This window comes from Corvus moneduloides, chromosome 1 (genome assembly GCF_009650955.1).
Source record: "Corvus moneduloides isolate bCorMon1 chromosome 1, bCorMon1.pri, whole genome shotgun sequence".
In the NCBI taxonomy this organism is placed as follows: domain Eukaryota; kingdom Metazoa; phylum Chordata; class Aves; order Passeriformes; family Corvidae; genus Corvus; species Corvus moneduloides.
The window spans coordinates 126,020,732-126,041,891 of NC_045476.1; the positions used below are offsets into that span (position 1 = coordinate 126,020,732).

The 21,160-nt window shown below is 37.1% G+C and overlaps 1 protein-coding gene across 1 annotated transcript in view; it reads right to left on the reverse strand.

Annotated features, from left to right (window-relative positions):
• LOC116452185 (aspartyl/asparaginyl beta-hydroxylase-like) overlaps positions 1 to 16,872 on the reverse strand; it is a gene marked incomplete at its 5' end in the record, with an annotated part of 53,139 nt that extends 36,267 nt beyond the window's left edge. Inside the window, 3 exons of the mRNA XM_032126390.1 lie at positions 1,886 to 1,972; positions 3,990 to 4,075; positions 16,836 to 16,872. Coding sequence (XP_031982281.1) covers positions 1,886 to 1,972; positions 3,990 to 4,075; positions 16,836 to 16,872 — 210 coding nt within the window. The remainder of the gene's footprint in view (positions 1 to 1,885; positions 1,973 to 3,989; positions 4,076 to 16,835) is intronic.
• Positions 16,873 to 21,160: the final 4,288 nt, after the last annotated feature.

A 21,160-nucleotide genomic window follows, 5' to 3' on the forward strand; every position in this document is an offset into this window, starting at 1 on the left:
ATCATATATGGAGGTTAAAAACCCATCTGTTGCTCTTTTCAGCTGTAAAGATGTTAATGAATTCTGTAGAATATTATTGTATCTGGCTCAAGTGTAATCCAGACATGAATTAAAGAATTGTTCATATTTCTGAAAAACACACCAATAATGAAATAGTTGCAGATTATTTTGGGAAAACTTTTGGCCTTTTAAAGCCATTAAGAGATCCAGAAAAAAAAAATCAATCTTCAGGTCTTATTAAATACCAAATCTACAAAATCAGCGTGTAATGGTGGTTCATGCTTCACAGAAGTGGAGAAGTACACTTTTGTGGTGAATTTTTGACCTTCTTTACCTTTAACCTTCAAGACCTTTAACCTTACCCTTCTCTGCAGTTTTAGTTTTAGATGAGAAATAGAAAATTTAAAAGAATTTTGTTGGCATGAATACCAATTTAAAAATAATACTGTGTTACAATGCAAATCTTAAGAATAATTCATCGTCTGAACCCCATGGTTTTCCTATTCCTTCAAACAGGTTGAACTGACACATACTGGATTCAATAAAATTGTCATTGGTAATATTAATATGATTGTTCAGTAAAATGACTAGTATGAACCTTCAAAGGCTACAGAAAATGAAATCATCATTGTTTTTATATACTACCAGAAAGTGCATCTCATTATTACTTCAGATATTGGTCTATACTGGCCTTTCATGGATTACTCAAGCAGTAGTGGGTGACTAAAAATTGCTATAAATGGACAAATGAAGCTGGGTCACTGAGATGGGAATTCTGAATGAGAATAGACCTCACAACTGGCTGCAGTGACCTGCCCTTCCCCATAAAACCACTGAGGAGGCAGGAAGCATATTCCATTAGATATAATGAGTAGATTTGTAAAAAATGGTAAATATTAAAAGTGTAACTTAACAGAGATAAGTCCATCACATGTATGAACAAAGTGGTCTCCTACTGCAAAGAGGCAAAGAGTTCAGCAGACTGTCACCACAGAGAACACTGAAGAATTTGGTCTGGTGTGTATCAAGTGCTTGCGTGACAGATTTTTGAATAATCACGGTTTTGATTTTAGCATGACTATTATTAACCAAGTGGACACTGGTTGTGACTCCAAGGCCCTCATCAATTGTCTAACAGCACCATTCCTTCCTAAATGAGGGCTTCACTTTGTTCACGTTGATTAAAATGTGTTCAAGGAGTCTTTTATTACTCCTAGTGCAACAGAATTATCTTACTATTTAAGAAAATTCGAAGATTATTCCCTTTTGAGACATCCCAACACAGCCTAAAAGTATTATGAATAAAGAGATTATTTTCTGATGCCTTCTGGGTTTTGGAGATTTTCGTTTTTTTCTCAAGGGAAACACCTGAAACATAACTCACTCCACAAGTAAAGCCAATTAAGACACCTTGCCTAGGAATTTGTGTTCTTTAATACTCTGTCTATAAAAACTCCAAATCCTCTTCTCTATTCCCACTAGAGCAAAAAGCAGCATTTATCCCAGGCTAACTGATGTGTTGATTTACCAGCTACAGCACAGAGCATGTAACAGCTAAGTTCTGCCTATTGTTCCTGCCCTGGGCCATTAGTTGGTATTTATCTCTTGCCATTCACCTGACAGTTCTCCTGAGATCTACAGGATGTACCTTATCTTGTTGTTATTTACAGTACTTGCTACTGAAGTTACATAAAAGCTGCCAAAGTAATTGGGGAAGGATAGTTGACTGAAAGAGATACAATATGACAGATCACATGATTCTTTTTTTACCTAGGAAACCTCCATAAATTTCTAAATTAATCCTGACTGGTGTTTATAACTCTATTGATAAAACAAAATGTTTATTTTAGCTTTTTTCAACACCTATCACTTTTTTTCCAAGTACCTGTGCTTTCCCATATCTTGCTCGAGGACTCTGTGGATATTGATTCACTAATGCTTCAAAGGCCCTTAGAGCTTCTTCAACTTTTCCCTGAAAAGTAGAGATATTTATCAGCAATTCTCTCTAATAAAAATGCTGAAGGATGCAGGACCTAATAACACATCGGTTTCACAATTAAAGAACAAACACAAAACAGTGCAGAATGAATCAACAGCTTTCACTCATACTTTGGTTGGGATTGCCTTCTTATTTAAGAGAAATTCATTGTCATTATTTATGAAACAATATAATCTACTTTCCATGGTTAAAATGAATAGCTTGGTTTTTCTTATTTTACTCACTTTCCTTTTGTTGACTGGATAAAATTCTGAGACGAAAATAACCTGTCTATATAAAAAATGTGAAGATCCTACTGCTAATAACGAATTCCAGATCAGATATAATAGAGAATAGGAAGAAAATTCTGGACATAGGTGGAAAATTTCCCTCTGCATACCTCCCATGATGAACAGTGTCATAACTACAGTTCTTCTAGGGGAAATTCTGTAGACTTATCCATAGTGTATGGCTATTTCCTCCATGTCTTTTGCAGAACAACATCCCTGAGGACATCTCACACAAGTCCGAATGGAACTGTGGTATTCTCATGATGGATGTTGATCTCTTGATGGATGTTGACTAGCAAGTACAGATAGAAGTTGAGAAGAACCAGCCCCACTGTTAAACAGGTGCTAAGCACTGCTTGGCAATATTTGGCAATAGACCTTGCTGCCACTTTCACCTCTTTACAGCTTTATAAATATGAGTGGGCTATTACACACAGCTGCTTTGCTATCTGTAAATATTACACATGTCCAATTTGTTCCTAAATTTATCCTGATTCCTACATGACATGCATAACTATCTAACTAACCAAGAGACACAGCAGGAATAGAGTCAACAAACTGACCCTACAGGCTCGCCAAAATTTCTATTACACCTTTCTCTCATTAACCAATTGCTTAAGTAGCAAGATGCATGAAAATTCCTTTTGTTTTTGTATTCTAACCTGTAAAGAAGGCTTCTAGTAAGGAACAGCAGCAGCAGCAGCCAGAGGTTAGTGCTCTCTATGCAAGAGCCCTCCAGTCCCATCACAGACCTACCAAAACTCTGGGGCTGCATAGATGGCCTGATAAAGTCAAAACTGCACAGTGTGTCCTGAAAATCAAGAATAATCCTGCACCTGGAATGACCAAATTGGTTTTTATTGTACTGTACTGAAAATCTAGGGTATAACAAAGCCCTGCAGTTGTTCTCTATGTGCAAGGACTGTCTGTGAGACATATCAGAGTTTTAAGAAGAACTACATTCAAAAGACTTAGAGTCTCTCAATTTTAACAGCCACAGTCTTGCTTCACTATTTAATCTCACATCTGGAAAAGGGACATGTCTGCAAAGGTCTTGTTTTCTGAAATACTCAAATAAAAGTACAAAATTGGAAGCTATGAGGGGAGATAACTGAAGAGCTTTTTTACTGTTGGGAGGTTTTTTGCTTGCTTTTCACGGTCAAGTTACTAAACTCAGAACTACCCAAACTGACTGGTGTTAATGTCTTGCTGCCACTGGTGAGAAGCAGGAACATCAGTTTCATCCTCTAAGCAGCTGTACAGCAACAAAGGCACTCCCAGGACACGGAATCTCAACCTACTTCAACGATCTGCACCTAATGCTCACAAGGCATCAGAACACTTACTGAGAGATCCTGCTAACACACACACAAAGGTCTCTGGTAACACATGACTTCAGTAGTCAAGTGGACAACACTGATAGGACAGAACTAACCCTGTTCCATGTGATCCGTGGAAAGCAGATATTCAGTGATTAAGCTACATATTTTCAAGGTTAACAGTGAGCAAGCATACATGAACAGACATACACTTCTGGCTTTAAAAAAATTAAGATAAACTATTCAGCAGAAATTAAACTTGAAGGACAAATATGCACTGAATATTTCAAAAAGTTAATTTCACACAAAGTAATTTAAAATTCATTCTTCCTTTTTCCAAGTTTTTAATTTATTCATTTTCATGCACTGCATACAGTTCTGAGTCAAACATTCAAAACTTACTTTTTTACGTAGTTTTTCTGCAGCATCTAGTTCAGCTTTAATGGTCTTATCAAACTTGTTTAAGAGCTTTGGCTTCTTCTTTTTAGCTAGAAGATTTAACAAACAGTTCATTACTTCTTTCATATCTCAATTGTCTAGAGTAACACTTAGCTAGGGACTGTGCTGGCAAAGTGCATCATTTTCAAGTGAGGCAGTTTCAAATTACACTGAAAAGAAACTGATTCCTTCCTTATTACAATCACAAACTCCTATATGAAAAAGCAAACTTCAGTCATTCAAATTGAGTAACTTGGCAGTTAAGTTCAGCAAAAAGCATTCTTCATCACATTACAGTCAAGGATTTTTTTTCCCAAATGGTTCAATTGATGTGGAAGAGCAAAGGGAACTGTTATTTTTCCACATTTATATGGTATCATGAAAAACCTGATCATCAGGGCATACTAGTCATTTCTGAAAGTTGTGACTCTATACATCTACTTCTTTGCCTAGAGCAATCACTGAGGCTGCATCTGGAGTGCTGTGTGCAGTTCTGGGCTCCTCAGGACAAGAGAGACATGGAGCTCCTGGAGTGCATCCAGTGGAGGAAACAAAGATGATTAAGGGACTGGAGCACCTCTCTTTTGAGGAAAGGCTGACGGAGCTGGGCCTGTTCAGCCTCAAGAAGAGACGACTGAGAGGGGACCTCAATAACGTGTATAAATAAATATCTTAAGAGTAGGTGACAAGAGGATGGATCCAGGCTCTTCTCAGTGCTGCCAAGCAATAGGACAAGAGGCAACAGGAAGAAACTGATGCATGGGAAGTTCCACCTGAACATGAGGAAGAACTTCTTACTGTGCAGGTCACCAAGCACTGGAAGATATTGCCCAGAGAGGGTGTGGGGTCTCCCTCGCTGGAAATATTCAAGAACTGTCTGGAGACAATCGTGTGCCACATGTTGTAGGATGACCTTGCTTGAGCAGGAAGGTTGGACCACATGACCCACTGTGGTCCCTTCCAACCTAACCCATTCTGCGCTTAGAAGAGTTCACAGAAATCATAGTTACTTAGGTTAGGAGGGACCCCAAAAGTCGAGTACTTGAACTTCCTGATGAAAACAAGTTCAGCGCTGAAATGTCAGGTTAAGACCCCTTTACGAGATTAAGTTTCTACAGCTTAGTAAGCTATCACACAGCAGTAGAGCAGCAGCAGTATGTGGCACACCAGCCGTGAAACAAATTGTGTAAAGTAAACTGCATTTGAAGCAAATTTAAGTAAATGGTGTCAGTTTAAGCAGCTATTTATTTCATAGCAGTTCACTCCTAAACAATGTCTCCTTGGTTGCATTAAGTACACTAGTTGTTAAAAAAATGCAAGTATGCTACTGAAAGGATATGACAGCAGGTGACTGGTTTCCTCCACATTTGCTACAGCTTAACTCTGCACTTGCACTTCACTAGAAAAGAAGTTTCCACCTTTTCTGACACAATTAGTGGAAATACGTATTGTCTGACACAAGTCACTACTAGTTAGGTATATCTGTAATTAGTAGCACAACTTTTTTGTTTTAATTATACATTACTGCTTTTTCCCCCTCTATGGAAAGTAAGTCATTAATAGCAGGAAAAAAAGTAAAATTACTATTTTCCTTGTAGAAATTTCAATAGGGAATGCTGTAACTGGTATGTATAAAGTTTAAAGCAAACACCCTACAGTTTTAACATCACAAGACTGCTGCAATGCAGTAGCAAGTATTTTGAATAACAAGTTATTGTAACTAGCCATGTTTTATTCTGCTTCCCAGGTCCTCAGGTGCACTCTTCAGGAATGACAAGAGCCACCACATGCTACTGGAAGCTGTGCTCGTGATTCATTAAATGACACGGTCTCTCTGCGACTCTGATCCTACACAGAGTTTTAGGCAGATAAATCACGTCATCTGTGTTAAACCTCAGAGAGAGACCAATGCCTTGGCTAGTGCTAAAGCAATAGTAAGTCCATCTGCTCATTAGAGGATGTCATAAGTCTGAACTTCTTCTGTATGGAGTGAAAAATAAACACCTTTTTATGTTTTTTCTGTTAAGACTTTTACTGTTCTGTTCAATGCTGAACTCGGACAACTCTGTGTAAGAGTTTTTCTTACATCACTTTTTAAACTCTTCTGAAGTATTGGCATGCACAGTTGAATAGATGCTATTGCTTTCCAGGAGCAGGAGGGGAACAGAATTTAAGCTATCCTACTAAATTCCATTTATTTATTCACAAAGGTTGTATAAAGCTTTAAATACAAAAATGTATTAAGATTTATAAAAGAAAGGTATTAGAGCAGCAATGCACTAGTATTATTATATCTCTGTTGATTCCTCTTATAATAGTAGGGACTGTAGTTTTCCATGACATTAGCTACCAAGAAGAAAAAAAAAAACCAAAATAGAACTGTCCGACATTTAGGAATTTACTCCTTTTACAGGATAAACTAACAAATAGCATAGTTTAATATCTTGGTTTTGCTTCCCTAAACACTTCCAAGTTTTTTATTGTAACCTGATTTGAAATCCAGCATTTATACTGAAGCACACAGTAATGCTCTTAAGGAATGTAGTTATCATGGAACTGCATCGACTAAAGAGATGTGTTGCATTTTTCTTAATAATATAGATGTTTTTAATGTCTTTTGGTTATTCCCCATAAATTATGTAGGAGAAATGCCTTCCAATCTGTCACTGATTCCTATCTTTGTCTTACTTTACTGTCCTCCATTTCATAGGAAAGCAATGTCTTTACTGCCTTTTCATGCATTTAATAATAGTAATGGTTAAGGAGCATAGCACTGGCTATCTTCCAAGTGTTCACACCCCTTAAATTCAGTCAAATTCACAGAACCAGCTCTTATTACAAGTGCAAGGATCCCTCCACCCCAACCCTTCAGTCCACAGTGACCAACAGGTATGGTGAGGAGTTTCATACATAATGTCATTGGGCCTGAAAAGAACAATCACATAACAATGCAAAAGGCTTGTTGGGTTTTGTGATTTTTTCTTTTTAAAAAATAATGCCAGCTCAGTTTTTCAAGAAACCATTGCTATTTCTAAGGCCTGGCTTGCTAAACAGCAGGAGTGGAAGAACCCAGAAACATCAGCCCAAGGAACTATGGGGAATTACAAGAGAGAATTAGGTTGTGAGCTGTAAAACCTGCCTGCAGAGGGACATGGCAGCACAAAGGAGCGCATGGCAGCACAAAGGAGCACATGGTGGCACAGAGAGGCTTGTCTCCACCAAACCCTGGGGGGAGGAGGTGTCACACAGCAGCGCCCTACAGAGAGGGGCTGCTGGATGGGTGAACAGCAAGTGACCACCCCATAGAAGGAAGTGTGTTGTTGATGTGGCAACATGGGATAGGTCACGCCACATAAGGAAATACTGTGCCTTAGAAAAGTGTACAAAAGCAGCCCATTCCTTCGATCCCCTGCCGGTCTGGGTCCATGATTCAATCGCTGACAAGGAACCAATGAAAGCAAGTGACCTTGAGGACTTTTTAGGTTCATTTTGCTCTTAGCTGCCATGTGAAACTGTCCTTTGCTGTTAGCAAGAAAACTGAGGTATGTCAGCTCCTCTGGGTACAGTATCTGGGAAGCTTCCAACTGGATATTGCCACTAAACACTTGGTTTAGTTTCTGTCCTCTAAGTAACATAAACTGCAACTAAAATGTTAATTCTCAGTTCTTATGGATGAAAATCTTGATCTAAGGCTGGCCAGCTACACAAGAACTGTATTTCAGTGAGACAGGACAGCTATTTGTCAGCTTCTAAGCTTTCAGCATTCATGGAAAGACAGAGTCATTTGGTCCTCTCCAAACTCAGTAAGCATGGCAACAGTGAGGTTCCTTTGGGGCACGGAAAGAAGCTTTCCCACCCGCCAAGAAACTCCCACTGCCTGTGGGACACCATCTCTGCAGGTCATTTGAGTTTACAAGGAGACAAGAAAATGCTCAGAAAAAAAAAGTAAATTAAAAAAATAAATAAAAATCTTACAAGTCTGTGGCACAAAGATACAGTATCTTTCCCTTCGTATCCAACTTGGGTGATGTGTTGGAAGAACCTTTTCACCACCCTCCATTAAAAAAAAAGTATTCCTATTTTTAGTGCAATTATATATCAGCCCTAGACCAGCAGGAGATCAACATAAAAAGCTGGAAAGGAGCTGTTAACATAAATATTATTCATCTGCTAGGCACCAATATAACACAGTAAACATTATATAATGAGCAATAATTTTCATCCCCCATTCTATTCCTATGTTAAAGGATTCACCAGGGAGCTTTCAGAGTAACCATCAAGCATTCCTCTATATTAACCAGATAGCCTGCTATCTCCCTGCAGGGGTATTTTAATAAATTATCCATTGCCTCCTTCTAGTGCAATAATCTTTTAGCAGATGTGACCCAATATATTAAATTCAATGATACAAAGAAGATAGCTTATCTGTTTTCAGAGGAAAATATATGTAATTTTTTATCATGACAAATTTTCACCATGTCAGTGAAGTTATGCATGATCACACAACTGCTTGGCTGGTTTGTAGTCCAAATCAAGTTGAGCATTAAAATGGTAATAATCCTTTTACGTATCATACTGTGGACTTCCAACAGTACTACTGAGGATTTTCAATAATAGCCTTGGATGCAAGAACAGGCATTCTATCTAGGACTGCTGTCATAGGATTCCTGAAGACTCCCTTAGAGAAAAGAGTTTCCACTGAAAAAGCAGCAAGCTAGGAAGAAGTCTTATAAGAAACTCTATGCTAGTTCTTGTGTTGGAGAATAAACAATTACCAGAGATGACAAACAATCTCATATCTCACTTACTAAGATACAGCATTAAAAAAAAAATAGGAGAATATTTCAGAAGTAGCAATGTAGTATATTAAATGTGCAGTAAACTTAATAGCCTGTCATATCATCCAATGAAAGTTGATGAAATATTTCATATAACTGTTTTGGCATATGAAAACTAAAATACCAGGCATGTTTTGGTTTCAGGTTGAAAAGCACCTTGTCATCACCAAAAGCAGTGACAGTCTTACTTCTACAAGGGACAGAGAAATTATTTTTGAATAATAATGGCACACTGCGAGATACTCTTCAGACCACAAGAGAATCACATCAAAATTAAGGAAAAGTAACTGGATTGTTAAACATAATTGAACCAGTCTTGAAAAATGGTTTAAAAATATTTTTTCTTTAATTGGGGTGGGGAGGGGAGCAACAATAAGCAAAAACAAAGGGTAAAAAGGCAGTTATAAAGAGTTTGCCATGGGAAGAGGGGTACACACTGCTCTGTAAAGTGTAGCTACAGAGATGAAAAGAATAAATTATTTTCTGTATCATCATAGTCAGGAGAAGGAAGAGAAGGCTCAAAATGGCTATAACAGAAAATTTGGCTTGAACATCTGGAACTACTATCTCTGAACAAGCACAGTAGAACAGGCTGCTGAGGGCAGCTGTGGAATTCTAATTACTGAAAATTTGCAGTAACAAGATGTATAAGCATCTGCCAGGAAAAATGCACACAGCTGATAAGGCCTTCAGTCAACTAAAGAGACAAAGTAAGCTTTAAGGCCCCACCTAGTCATATGTCCTACAAGTTCTGTAATATACTATTACATGTTAATGTGCTTTAGTGGCAACACTGGAATTACACTGGTAGCTTGCATTCTCTTATTTGACAATCAAAGAAACTCCCACAGCAGCTCACAGTGCCCGTCATCACAGCAGCTGAGATTCCTCCTAGCCCTATGCCAATAATAAAATATTGAAGCTCCAAAACTTTTCCCAGTGCAAAATTTCACCTCAGTGCTATAATTTCAGAAAAGCCATAAGTTATTAGAAACACTGTCTTGCGATTGAAAGCAATCTCCATTACCACTGCCATTATTAGCTTTTTCTGTGAAAATAAAACACTAGTAACATTCAAAAAATCAAGTTCTGTAAATATTCTTCTTTTTACCTTAAGTAACTCTCCAAATAACATCAGAAAAATATTTTTGCAAACTGTTGATTTATTCACAGAATTGTATTTCTTGATACTTGACAGCTTTTATTGTGAAAAGCTGCCTGAAGATGTAATAATCAAGGAATTAAAACTTTTCTAGAATTCTAGACAAACACCCTCAAATGATCAAATGTCTGTAAATTCCTGTGTAACTGAGCATAACCCAAGGTTTGAAATCAGTATAAAATGCCAAGTAGACAATTATGTTAAAGCAGTAAGTGCATCTGAACCAATTACACAGAGTAACAAGGAAAACAAAAAGAGATAACTAGTACATGGCAAAAAAATTGATTACATATGACCCTAAGACCAAAGCAATAGAAAAAAACTCATAGAAATGTCACAAAAAACTAGTAATACTATTTCTATAATGGAGTAAATGAATCCTCTCTAGCTTCCAGAGAAGTGGGAAGGGTTGTGTGTATGAAATCTCTCCATTTCACATTTTCATCTGAAATATAACACCATCATCCAGGCTAAGGAAAATTTCATTCTCCTAAAAGAGAAAACACTGATGACCTGCCTGAGTAGGTATCAGCCCGGTATGTCAAAACAGTTAACATCATTAGCCAGAATTGGACAAAAATATTGAATACTATCCTGATTATCTTTCACAATTAACACACTTTTTTTATCCTAGAGAGATACCACACACTTGGCATTTTAACAGATAGCAACTTTTAAGTCAAATACACTGTAAAGGCTTCAACTTGTTTCCTGAAAAGGTAATTTAAAAGATGGGGTATCTTTATCACAACACATAGCATGAACTGTTCTGTCCTTGCTGGCACACTTTGAGCCTCTGATCAAAGGATACATGTAGAGCTCTCTTCCTGAGCAAAGTAGGTGATAACATCACGCTGCTATTAAAACTTCCAGAACAATTAGCGTTTGTATCTAAAAACCAGTATGCACTTCCATACACTTCACACAAATCTCAGTCCTATGCCTTGCAAAATATTGGGAGCAGATATTCTACAATTCTGTGATTCTATTCTGACCCCACAGACGTGCCAGGAAGTACACCGCAAACAGAGAGCGTGTTAGCTGATGTGTAACCATGGCCAGGAGGAAATCTCAACTGGGACTAGCTCAGGCAGTTTTCCACCCAATCTTGCTGTCCTTTTCTCCTCCTCCCTCTTTTGCTCTCAGTACTAATGATTCCCTTCCTAAGCCTTCTACTCCCTTTCTTATGTTCAGAGCCTAGGAAAACTGGTGGGGTGGGAGGGCAGGCTTACCTGTGGTGCTGGAGCTGACATTTTGAACCTGGCCTGCTCACTGAGAGCAATGACTGATAGCCTGGCTGGTCTAACTTGGAGTTTTGTGGGGAAGGTTGCCTTCCACACAGGATAAAAAGTCTTGCTTCAGTGTTTGGAAACTAATGCTGTAGGATTTACAGTCAATTGAGAGGGGCCTGCTCAGTGATTATGAGAGTCCATATTACATATTAGCATAAGTATTTCTTGTTAAACATGTCTTCTAATGAAATTTCTGGTTCCTCAGAAATGGAAAGACAATAACATTACAATCTCTCTGTGGACTTGAGGATGGAAAGACTTTACTCCCTATCTAACAAACCACCTCATAAATTTGGTTTGGTTCTTGTAATTAGATTTTTTTATTCACCTATTGATTCATTCGTATTGTCATTATAATGTTAAGGGAGGATTCCCGGCAGCTTCCTTGATGTTAAATCTGCTATTACTCGCATGCAAAACAGCGAGGAATTAGGACTCCAGTTTTAATTACTTTATAAGGTATAAGTGATTCAAGATAAAGGCTGGTCTTTACAGCCACCTTGAGGACACATGATCCCCAGTTGTTGAATTGAAAAGTACACTGGAACAATCCTGCTGCACTGACTGTATGCTGTGCTTACTGCCAGCCAGAAAACTGAATGAGCTCAATGCAGGGGTTGGACAAGTGGCCTTTAAAGGTCCTTTCCAACCCAAACTATTCTATAATTTGAATCTTAAATAAAGTTTTAATAAAAGCTATAATTATTTAACTGTAGAGGCTATAACAATATAGTTATGTCTCCTTATGTTACACTATCTCTAAAGCCAATCTGAAATAAAAACCCCTTCATGTGACGCAATCTCATAAGTCACTTGCAGCAAAGGCTCCTCCTGTCAGTTCTCTGTCTTAAACTCTGAAAAACTATGGAAGCAATTTCCAGGGCAGGTCATAGGCCTTGTTTTCTAAACACCCTCCCATCCCTGCTGTGATACAAATTCAGTAATAATGCTCTTGGCAACTTCTGAGCGTGGGACAATGACAAGTAGATACCAATGATCATGGTCCGTAGTTGTTTTCCAACAAATTAAGTGACCTTTTGTTTTACTAATTCCCTTTGCCACCCACCACCAATACTACACCTTCCCAGTCCAAGTTTCAAAGCTTCAATTATGTTCAGAAAAACATACACATATATTAGTAGACTTTTACTTGAAATTCAAAATTTGCTCAAGTAATTGTCCTTCCTCCTGATACTAGCCCCGTATCATTACCCAAATTAGTTTTGGAAATTGTGCTGCCTCTCAGTGGGCACTTGAATGAGAATTTGATGATGATGAAAAAATCCTGCCATTGTCCTGTTGTTTGGGAAGCTCATTAGGTGAGATACAGAGAGTGTGTTTTACATTTGTTTTATGGGCTTCTATAAATGATTACTTAGAAGGTATAAAACCAAGTAACTGCATCTAGACAATTTAAAGCCAGGAGCACTACAATAATTAAAAGATCTTTCTAAACTGTACTGGTAGAACAGGCAAAACCACTATAATCAACTTATCCGGGGAAGTAATCAGACAATAAAAACTGAGGCATTTTAGGGACTAATAAAGCTGGAATCTAATGACTATAATAAATCCTTAGCTGCAGTTCCAGAACAATTTCCCTTGCAGTACAAAGTATTCTACAGGGCTTTCTGTGTGAAATTATTGTTGGTTGGTTAGATGTTGATCATAAGAAACAACTGCAGAATAATTTTAATTTTGGCATGTATTTCCATCATTCACCTCTTTTTAACCATTAAGACTTTGGCTTCACTCGAAGGCTAGACTCAAGCAATCCTTTGACAAACCAGAAAGAAATTTCTGCATTGACTTTCTATTAAAAAATACACTGTAATAGTCTAATATCCTATATATTTAGTTCAGAATGGCATTATGCAGCAGTTTTGGACTTGGACAATTAAGACTTCTGTACACTTCTGTGTTGGTCGTTCTGCACACAGCTCACATTTAACTGTAGCCTGTATCAAATTTGCAAATCAACAGGTACTATGTATACTCTTAAAAGTAGAGCTTGCAAAGGTGGAACTCAGCCCACCCAACTTGAAGTGACAATGCTGGAGGTGAGCTTACCATGTAAGCTCTTTCTCCAGACAGCAGAGCTGTGGTAAAGGTTCCCAATGGAATTTAGGGGATAACTGATCCTATCCTCTGGCAAACCCCTAAATTTAGTCAGAAGAACAGCACTTTAGCCTCCTCAGATTAGATAGCTACTGGTATCACAGTGGAATCCCACATATCTTCAAAGGTAAATACCTGGAGTAAACAGTAGTGAATGCTGACCCGTTACCAAAATGACACCTGCAGGGCCACTTGTGGAATGACATTGTCCTTGCTTACTTGAACTTCTGTCCCTAATGCAATACAACTGAGTGTTCCAGCCAAATTGCATTCACTTTTTACTGTCATGCTTTATCAGTTTTGAAAAGGGAAAATTATTATTTATAATAATAGTACCTATGCTGAAGTTCACTACATGAAACAAACATGTTCATAGCTGAAAATAATTTTTTCAGTTTTTATATCTGTTCACCAATATAAATGAATATTCAATGTAAGTCCAATATAAATCAAAGTAGAAGAATTAAGCTTCTTACTTCATTTTTTTTTAGTCTATGTGATCAAACACAACTAAAACCACCTCAGATGGAAAGACACTTTATGGATGTGGCATGTATGTCCTGCACTGCACTACCTGTGAAACCTTTTAAAGAATTATTTCTCCGATTCACCTGGACTATCCATCCCATTTCAATTACTTGTTTAAATATAAAGTCTGATTACATTCTTAGGGAGAAGATGCAGAATCCACCTCAAATACGACAGAGAAACCTTGAATCAACTGTATGTTAGAAACAAGTTTATTTTCATTTTTGTTTCTTTAGAGGACTTTCCAGAGGGGGATTTTGCTAATATCAAAGAATTTCAGTAAGACTTTTAATAAACTTGATGGAATACTGTTGAATACTGAAATTTACGTAATAATTACGACACTTTGCTAACCAAGTACTATGAAGGCTGCAGCAGGAAAGAAGATAAATGTTGCAAGAGCTACTCAAAGCTATAAATACTTTCTGCACAGAAGGCTCTTTGGAGCTTGTATGTCCAAATACCACAAAAGAAATGCAGACTTGCACATCAGAATGCACTATCAGAATCAGAAGCAAACCCTAAACCCAAGCCAAACATGAATTTTCAAATTCCCTACTCCTTAGATTTCCAAGTTTTCTACATATACCAGTCACAGTACAGTATATTTTATAATACAGCTCTCACTAATTTATTTCTTCACCTTATTAGGCTAATTGAAAATAAACCGAATCATTAGTACCTTATAGCACTTCCTGTGACTAGCTCATCTATAGCTACCCACTTTTAATGAAAGTGGAAATTTAAAACAGTTCAAACTATGAAAAAAGTCCAATAAAATTCAACTTGTATGAAAATCACACAAGCAGTGTAGCTATAAACAAAGTTCATTTTAAAAAATGCAGGGTTGCTTTTCCCTGTAGGATGTAAAATTTTATCAATTTAACCTGGAAAACAAAACCATCCCTTTTTCCACCTTACAGAAACCTTGTAATCTGCAATGGCATTTATTTAGTTGCTATTTAAAAAGAAACAAAACCACAAAGCACTTAGGGTAGAAAAGGAAAGTAGCTGCCCTTTGTTGTACTTTCATGTCCTAAAGTTCTTGTACAGGCTCTGACTAATAATGTTGCATAATAGTAAGTTTCTTACACAAGCTGGCATTTTTACCTATGACTGCTTTTTACCCATACTGGATGTCTCTTGTAATTCCTTTTATTATACTGTTCTAACAGGTCAATAAAAGCAGCACATAAAGGTGAGTTTTTTCCTACTATCAAGTATGTAAATACAGTGCAATAAGATATTCCCTGCCAATAAAAGGAAAAGTAGGCATAATTGCCAAGCTTTCCAAGTTGTTTTGGTTGGGGTTTTTTTTACTTTTATATGTAATGCTTACACATGACATATTTAATACTTAAATAAAATGTTTAAAGTTTGTCAGTCCTAGAACTTATGTTTAAAATACCAATATACAAAACCAAACCAAATAAACCGTACCAAAATATTGGAAAAGCAGCATTCCTAAGTACTCAAATATAAAATAACAGCCACACAGAAAATGGAAACAGAACAAAAAAGGAGTAGAGCCACTGAATCCCTTGGCACAGGCCCTGAGGTTTCTGGGCATCATCAGCAACCAGCCATGAAGCCCAGTGAAGGAGGCTGTGCAAGCTTTGTGCAGTGACAGTGAACGCATGGGGCCAGAACAAATGTCATCGTAGGGAGAGCAGATTCACAGCGCTCTTCAGCAAAACCTCACTTCTTTTCCATCTAATTTGTCTGCATCTTCCTGCCTAAACTAAGCCAGACTAGCTAATCGTGGTGTTGACAAGGACTGATTTGCATGGCATCTGTCTCTTCATGCTTAGTGCAGCTGGCAGTGCTGAACCCAGCTCCAGGGGCCAGGCAGCACAGGTTGCCTTGTTGTGCTCAGGTGCAGAAGGGGCTTGGTGAAACTCTGACCTCCAGAATACTAAACTAGGAGTATGACACTGAACATTTTAGTCCTGAAACAGCAGGAGTTGTCACAACTGTCCCGTGACTCAGGTGCAACGCTACAGGCTTGGGGAAGAGTGGCTGGAAAGCTGCCCTTCAGAAAAACACCTGGGGTTGCTGGTCAACAGCTGGCTGAACACAAGCCAGCTGTGCCCAGGTGGCCAAGAAAGCCAATGGCATCCTGGCCTGTATCAGCAATAGGGTGAGCAGCAGGACCAGGGCAGTGATTGTTCCCCTGTACTCGGCACTGGTGAGGCTGCATTCAAACCCTGTGTTCAGCTTTGGGCGCCTCACTACACGAAAGACATTGAGGTGCTGGAGTGAGTCCAGAGAACAGCAAAGAAGCTGGTGAAGGGTCTGGAGCACAAGTCTGATGAGGGAGCTGGGAGTGTTTGGGGGTGTTTAGCTTGGAGAAAAGGAGGCTGAGGAAGGACCTTATTGCTCTCTACAGCTCCCTGAAAGGAGGTTGTAGTGAGGTGGGGGTTGGTCTTTTCTCCAGGAAACAAGTGACAGAACAAGAGGCAATGGCCTCAAGTTGCTCCTGGAGAGATTCAGATTGGCTATTAGGAAAAATTTATTCACCTGAAAGGGTTGCCAGGCTGTCCTGGTGGTATTTAAAAGATGTGTTACTTAGGGACATGGTTCAGTGTTATGAGTTGGACTCGATGACCTTAAAGGCCTTTTCCAACCTAAACAATTCTATCCTTCTATTCTGTGACCAGGTAAGACTGATTGACGTACATGGATGCCAGCCTTGGAAACAACCAAGTGTTTACTTACAAAAGCACATGCTCTCTGTATGTTTATTCAACTGCAGTTTATCTACATAAGACGTACAGGAGCTAAGCTTCACTACTCTTTAATCTGATTTAAATCAATCCTCCCAGAAAGCATGGTTTTGAATTTCAGAACAGAATGTTACTTTCAGACTTACCTTTTTCTGTTTTGTCTTGTTCAGTTTCTTTTTCACTTTTCCCTAGAACATTAAAAATATAATTTCATTGAAATAAATTTATGTTAACATTTTATGATAAGAGATACAAGAATATTAATATTTATATTCAAAACATAATTGAGTCTATAGGACTTCATGTTTCATTTTTATTTTTTAAAATAATCACAATTATTTTCTGAACTATATAGTTACCTAAAAGGTCTTTCCCTGCAGATGCTTCAAGTATTACCTTATTGCTTCCATCACAAAACATTTCACAGAATTTCCCCTGTAGATATTTAATATATTTTGTTGATATACACTTACAAGTGTGCAAGCTATTTTGCAAGAAAGAAAATCTGTTCATTAATTAAAAGCTATTGGGAACACCAGCTTAATACAAACATTAAAATGTGAAAAACAAAATCAATTGGCAACCTAAGCCGCATTTTTAGAAGCGACTTGGGCACTTGGAAGCTTTTGTCTTTCTTCAACTTTTAAAATAATCTAACAGCTATTTTGCAAACATATCACTGCAGAGGTAGATGTTAACTAAGTATTGAGACAGTCTGTAGCAAAGGCAAACTAAATCCTTAGAAAAATCATGTATGCATATTTCATGAAGGTGGTAGATACATAAAGGTCTTTTTCTCCCTCTCCAAACACTTTTTGATCCTGCCTGACCCTATAACATATAAAGCATCTTGCCTCACAATTTTAACACTGTTACTCTGTTTCTGATTCAATTTTTTTCCCAATAAGCTTCCAATATTTCCTCCTAATAAACTTAGAGAACACTAAACAGTGGGTCTGTTGCTTTTTTAGCTAGCTACTGTCCTCTTTAACATTTACCATTTAATTTTGGGGTATTCTTATATACATAAAAACCATTTTATTTAATTTCCAACTAATTTAGACACACCCTGTCAGTACTCAGTCTTCACTGTTTTTTAAACTGACTACTCAAAAGCATTGTAATGTGAATACAACATTTAAAAATGCTGGAAAACATTGCATTTTTTCATGAAAAAACTGGATTATGCACACACGAAAACAAAATTTTAACACTCTAATTTCACCCTTTACTATAGGCTGAAAACTGCTATTACTGAATGTATGGACACTGTAACTCTAATTTATATTCAGTACAAGACAGAACGAGCATCAACTTGATTATATGGCAAATTAAATAAATATGGTCACACTGAAAGTCATTCACCTCTTCAATTACATATGAGATCTAGATTGTCAATTAAATTGAAAGAAATGACAAAAGATCTATAGAGTCAATTACATGCTAAGGATAATTATTACTGTAGCAGTATATTAATGAAAGCATTGTGCAGTACTTCCTAAAACCCTGGCTTCTGCATTTTTTTCCCCATATCACACTATCAGCAAAATGGTTGTATGTCATCCAAAACACTACATTTTAAAAAGAGCAATAATGCAGCCCCAGATGAAATAGTAATTTTACAGTTTTCAAACAAAGCAGTTTATATACCCATATTTCTATTTTTACCACCTCTATTACCATGACACACCATGCTAGTTAGTCACCCATTTTCCCTGTATCCTCTCCTTTATCAGCAACACTTGAGACTCTCACCTGGCCTCTTCTCTCTACTTCATTCTAGCTCACTCCATAACCTGCTTCCACATATCTTGGACATTGATGTTATTTCTGCAACTTCTTTGCCATCACAGGAAGAACAATGTATAACCTCCTCCATCTAAAGCCTGCTCCTCTCTCCCACTTCTTGTCTGGCTTCACATTTCTTTATTCCTGAGACTCATGCAACATAGAACCTACAGCTCTCTACATCTATTTATGCACTAGAATCAGTTCTCCAAACTCTCCGACTTTTTCAGTCAGTATTCTGCTAAATTAGTTGCCATTGACTACACCAAAGCCTCTCCAACGATCTTTAAATACTCCAGGTTCTCCTTCTAGGTAGCTGCTTTTGAAATTCATCACAACTTGATCTTGTTAGCTCTGAAGGTCTAAGGGAAGTGTGTAGTGAAGTAATAATACTTCACTTCAGCATCATATTCAGCACATATTGCTTTGTTCCTTCCACATTGATCCCTAGCATATTTCAATTTAAGGCTTTAATTACACTATTTCTGACGAAGGCTTAAAAATGTGCTCCCTCAAAGACAGGGATATGATGATAAATCTTGAGACTATTTTTTCATCAACTTAAACCAACTGTAGCTCAAGCAAACAAGCAGAAAAATCTTAGCTCTTCAAACCACTCCCATCCTTGACTCAATTTCTTCATTTCCAGCAAAATAAATCAAGATGAAAATCACTGACAAAACACCTTTAGCTAATCACTATAGGCTAGGACTGTTTTCACTATATAATGAATGCACCAGGGGTTCCCAAGAAGGTTTCTACCAGGAAGAATAAATTTATTTTTCATATTACAATACAATACTAAATGTTTGATGGCATATGAGAATGACCCAAGTCACAGTTAAAAATGTGTTTCAGACCTTGTAGATTTTACATGAATCTCAATCAACACTATAAATGTACAACACAATTTATTTACAGATACATAATTTTTGAAACATGTAAAATCACAAATGATGTTCACTAAAATCATTACATTTTTCAGTATCTTTCCTATATCAAATCTTAACCATCTTCTTTACTTCTTAGAAAGAAGTGCCATGATATGGTACCTTTTCAATTACAGAGAATGTTAGAAAGTCACTTAAATTGCAGTAAATCGTCAATATTAAAATACAGCTTCAGTATTCTACTCTTTGCTTACTGGTATTTCATCCTGTGATTTCCAAAAAAGCATTTGAATCCAAGATTTCATAGATTCACTGACATATAACAAGAGGCTATGTAGCAATGTGAAAATATAAAGAAAAAGGTAATCTCCTGACTTTTTCTTAAACTACTATTCAGCAATACTAGATCATTAAAGCTATGGAGGTGTTTGAAAACTGTAAAGGTCAAGGAAGATTTTTGCTTTCACAGAAGTGCATGGACCTTACTAGATGTCTGATTTAAACTATGGACTGTAACCATAATATTCGGTATGAAAAGTAGGTATATCACTTTCCCCAGGCATTTGTGTTTGTTTGTCGTGGTTTGACACGTTAAAATCTCATCCATTTTAAATTACAAACAGAAATGATGTTTCATGAGAAAAATTCAGGCCAAACTGGTTGCAGAATGTTAATACTCCAAAAGGACAATCACAACATAATTGCCAAAAACACAGACCTTAGCGTACTGCCCATTTCCTTCACATAACACCAGCCAGAAATAAAATTCATTTATTTTACTTGCTACTTCCTCCTTGTAAATAATACTTTCAAATATATTTTTTAATATTCAAATTCACAATTTAAAAATCAATATTAATTAGTGGCTGAGTCAAATATTTATCCCTATAGTTAATATCTACCACATTTGGGAATAAATAATGACACTAGAAAGACAAAGATATTCTTCTGTGTTTTATTGCAGCCAAACATTAAAATGGATTAAATATACATACTTTTAATAGTCCACTTGACCTTGCTCAGCTTGGCATATTTTTGTAAACATGAAGCACGTAAAATCACATACCCAGTTACAAAATACTTAAAATACAATCACAGCATAATATACTCTCGCAGTCCCATAATTCTACAAATTGGCTGCCACTGTTATATAAAAAGTCCTCCATTCACCATCCTAAAATAATTTCCAAGATTCCTCACAAAATATGGCTTTGTAAAAATTATTGCTCTGCAATTCACAATCACAGGTAATTTTACTAGAATATCCCATCCCAAAACACATCACAGTCTAAGAGTATTATTGCTTTCCTGAAAAGTCCAAAGAAATCACTTCGGGACATCTGTATTTCTTGATCACAGGTAACACTCACAAGGAGTCTTACTGACATCCCAAACCCAAAAAAAGGGCAAGCATATATGATGCCCCTTTCACTACAAATGTAAGCATTTAAAACCCTGACTTCAAAACAGTGTTACAGAAATTGAAAGTCTCCCTGTAAACCAAAAGGCAACCAACTGTTAGGGTTACCATACTGATTTTTCTTTTTATAAATTTATCTTACTTTATTTCTCCTAAGCTCCTGTAACAGGCTTGGCAACTTCCTAAAATCACAGCAATTATTCCTGAGCCAAAAAGGAACACATGCAAAATATCAAAGAATAAAATATGTCTTCATAATTGTGGAACAGCAGCACAGAACAGGTAAAAAGCACACCTGTTATATTAAAATTCTAAATCACCCACAGTACCTAAATTTCAGATGTACCATTTTTAAGAGCATTCAAAACTGTAG